The 3,994-nt window shown below is 36.9% G+C and overlaps 1 protein-coding gene across 1 annotated transcript; it reads right to left on the bottom strand.

Annotated features, from left to right (window-relative positions):
• Positions 1-2,428: 2,428 nt before the first annotated feature.
• Positions 2,429-3,037, bottom strand: LOC137963311 (major strawberry allergen Fra a 1.07-like). Its single transcript, XM_068810447.1, has 2 exons — positions 2,857-3,037; positions 2,429-2,730 (listed from the first exon to the last, which is right to left on the bottom strand). Exons 1-2 carry the CDS (start codon positions 3,035-3,037, stop codon positions 2,429-2,431), a joined length of 483 nt encoding a protein of 160 aa, XP_068666548.1.
• Between the last annotated feature and the right edge of the window lie 957 nt (positions 3,038-3,994).

Below are 3,994 nucleotides of genomic sequence, written 5' to 3'. Positions count from 1 at the left end.
GTACTTCTTATACTTCTCCCATCAAGTTTTAAACCCAAATAATGGCAGTGATCCCAACTTGAACCAAATATCATAGATGTAGTAATAAGCCAAAATAACATAGATGTAGTAATAAGCCATTAAACCAGGGAGAAGTGATATATTTTCATAATATAGCAACTTAAAAAGTGACGCAAAACAATTGGCTTAAATTCTATTTTTTAATATAGCAAGATACCTGCATGACCTTTGATTATTCCAATGTGAATATATCTTTAAATATAGATGAGATTGACATTAAATATTTTCATTCTGAAATTATACTTAAATATGTTTCATCCAAGTATAACTTCTTTTATTAAATTATATTTTTTTTTGAGATAAATTATCTAATAGATTTCGGTCATTGTAATTTGACTGAACTATGTACTTTTTTCTCCTTTTGCCAACATGACCATTGACTCTTCCAAGATCAATATCTCCGTATAAAAAACTCAGATCAAGAATTGGTTGAATAGGTAAGAAAATATACTTACATATATTTATTTTTATATATAATTCGCTATATAAAGTCTCGTTCTTGATGGCATAAAGTACCTCGGAAGTTGAATCTTTCTATTGCTGCTTGAACCTCTTTTGCAATCTAACCTTCGATTCTTGAAATATCTATTTCTCTTTGTAAATAACTTAGATTGAGAATTGGTTGAATAGGTAAGAAAATAAACTTAGATATCTTTCGTTTGATATATAGATATCCCTATAAAATCTCATTCTTGATAACATAAAATACCTCGGAAACTGAATCTTTCTGCAGTTGCCCGAACGTTTGTTTTTTTGAAATCTGACCTAGCTGCTTCAAATATCTATTTCTCTTTGTAGATAACTCCGATTTGAAAAAATAGTTTTTCCTTGAAAAGTAGACTCGAATATCTTTCTGGAAATATATAATTTATAATATGAAAAGCTCAGTATAGAGGTGAAAAACATAAAACTACTAAAGGGTGTGGGGACTTAAAAAAAATACGAAACCTAAACTACTTGAAATAATAGATCAGAAAAGGATCACATTATCCCATTGAACCTGCTTTGATACCGTGTTGAATTTATGGAAAAAAATACTTCATTGACTTATTATAACTAGAGTACGTGAACCTCTATTTATAATAGAGGATGGTAGTAGAGTCCAATGACAATAAAACTACCTTTGTCCCAATTACACCCAAGCTCTAAGACTTAAAGATAAATCCTAGTATAATTAAATAACTCAGTATAAATAGAAGATAACATAACTCAAAACTAGTACTCTTCTATGAGGACCCATAAGATAAAGATCCTAGCTCGTGGCTATCTTTGTAGGTCGCACTTGATTTTCTAACCAGCTCGTGGTTATCTTTGCGAGTCCTTGATCTTCCAACCAGCTTGTGGTTATCTTTGTGAATCCCACTTGATCTTCCAAGTCATGTGATAAGGATGCCATCTCGTGGTAATCATGGTAGGTCTTACTTCTTATGGGTTTGAGCCCATCTTACAATACTCGTGGATATGTGGGCCTTCCTTGGTCGTGTGGCCCATCTTACATTACTCTTAGATATGTGGGTATTCCTTGGTCATGTGACCCATATTACAATACTCATAGATATGTGGGTCTTCCTTGATCATGTAGCCCATCTTACAATACTCTTAGATATGTGGGCCTTCGTTGGTCATGTGGTTGGGGTCCATCTTCCAACACCATGGTATTCTTTATGAGAAATTTTTTTAGAGTAATTGGGACTCTAAATCAGGACATTAATCACACATGAATCAATGTTAATTTGGCTGAAAAAAAACTGAATATGGGTTTGCAAGTAATCCCAAAGGCAATGAAACTAGTGATTACTTTCTACACAATCTCTTCAAACACTAACTTAGGGTTTCATGGAATTAATTTATCAATTACTCATTCAACATGACATGAATGAAGACTACCTTGAAATTCTAGAAGTGAATTTTTGGCATTAAATTGAAATCAAAACAAGTAACACTCATGGTGCTCTCTTGAGTTCTCTCACACTCATGGTGGTTTGAATTCTTTCCAAAAATTGTTAGTTTATAAACCAGAAGGAGACATAGAGGCTTTCTTCATACTTCGTCAGAGGAGTTATTTATAAAGCAAAAGGAAAATTAAAAAAATGTTAGTAATCCTTTTAAGTGACACGTTTTGCATGGTCAATTTTACATAAGACCCATATAAGATTATATATTCTCTTCACTGGATTCCTCCCATTGTCAAATAATCTTGAAAAATTCAACACCTTTTAAACATTAAATAGCATGTAATACAACAGACTTTGTATATATTTTTGCCCTTTATTACACTCCCCCTCTCTTGCTCTCACAAACACAAACCCAAGAAACAACATTATCTCTTACATTGCATGCCCCATGATGTCTCAAGCCTCAAACGTGGTTATGCATAGGCATCTGGGTTGGCTTGAAGATGACCCTTGATAGCTTTGGTCTGGCGCAAAACTCCTCCATCGATGTTCTCAGCTTCTTCTTGGCTCAGTGGAGCTTCGTCAAGGGTGTCATAATCCATCTTCAAAGTCGTCTTGGTTCCCTCGTCACTCGTTGCCTCCATTTTACTCTTGATGGTGCTGGACTTCAGTTTGGTTCCGACGCCTCGTCCTTTCACGAGACTGAAATCAAAGAAGTAATTCTCGTTATCCATGGAAATAACCTGGTTCTTCACATATTTAAGGTCCTTCAAAGCTGCATTTGTTGATAAAAAATAATAAATAACAAGGTAGCATCACCCTCATTAATTTGATCATGCAGTTGATTGATAAAAACTCATGTTCTGAATGTGTAAAGAGTTATAATAATAAACGAACTAACCTTTGCTGAAATTGAATTGTGTCACTGAGCCGATTCCACCATCACCTTCTAGGAGCACAATGCTGGCGACGTGGTCGGGAATGAGCTTCAGAATCAAGTTTTGGGTGTCGAAGGAGGACTTCCATAGTCTAGCAGGAGAGACTGGAGAGACGAGAGCCTGAGTAATGCTACCAGCAACCATGTTTAAGCTTTGTGGGTGAGATGAGAAAAACTGGATGGAGAATTGAAGAGTTGTATTGGCTTTGTTGAGAGAAGAACGGGCGGAGACGTGGTATTTATGGAGCAGTGTGGAAACCTTTATGGAAATTATAGTGATGAACATGTTTTTTAATGAGAATTAGAAAATAGGTTGGCCGGATGTAGAAGACTCTAATCAACTACTTGTTCAATAGACACAATTATTAACTCCCCAGAAAACTGATGAATAGAATCCCATGGAACCGTGTCTTTTTTTAACTTGATACACAACAAAACTGATGAAGGGTTGGATTTCCTATCAAACGCCTAGCCAATACAAAAGACCGGTCTTTTGGGTTGTATTGGCTAGGCGTTTGACATGGTATCAGAGCCAGGCACCACATTCCGTGTTCGAATTCTGAAGGACAGCGGTATAGAACGTGGGAATGGTGGGGTGTTAGAGTTTGTGGCCTGGGTTAAGTACTTGGCTTTTCGCTCCCTAACAGATCGGTCTTTTGGGTTGTATTGGCTAGGCATTTGACATAGTATCAGAGCTTGGTGGGAGCGTTTTGAGGTAAGCCATCTCCGTCAGACGGTGGTCATCATGGCAACATTTCCTCCAGTTGCCAAGATGACCACCGTTCGACGGAGACGGCTTAACATGGTATCCAGTTGCCAAGATGACCACCATCCGTACTATATTAGCGATTATAGCCTCCCAGTCCTGGCCACTGCATCAGATGGATGTGAAGAATGCCTTTCTACATGGTGACCTACAGGAAGATGTACACATGAAGCTGCCCTTGGGTATACTTCATCTCCTGATCATGTTTGCAAGCTATGTCGTCCGTTGTATGGGCTGAAGCAAGCTCCTCGGGCTTGGTTTGAGAAGTTTTGTAACACACTTATTCTTCACAAGTTTACACAGAGTTAGTATGATTCATCTCTATTTTATCATAAG

The sequence above is a fragment of the Aristolochia californica genome, unplaced genomic scaffold (genome assembly GCF_029961685.1).
Source record: "Aristolochia californica isolate CCGP_79_NKW_82.1479 unplaced genomic scaffold, dmAriCali1.0.hap1 SCAF_4, whole genome shotgun sequence".
Taxonomy (NCBI): Eukaryota; Viridiplantae; Streptophyta; class Magnoliopsida; order Piperales; family Aristolochiaceae; genus Aristolochia; species Aristolochia californica.
Note: the sequence above shows the minus strand (reverse complement) of the source record. Positions and strands in the feature narration are given on the sequence as shown.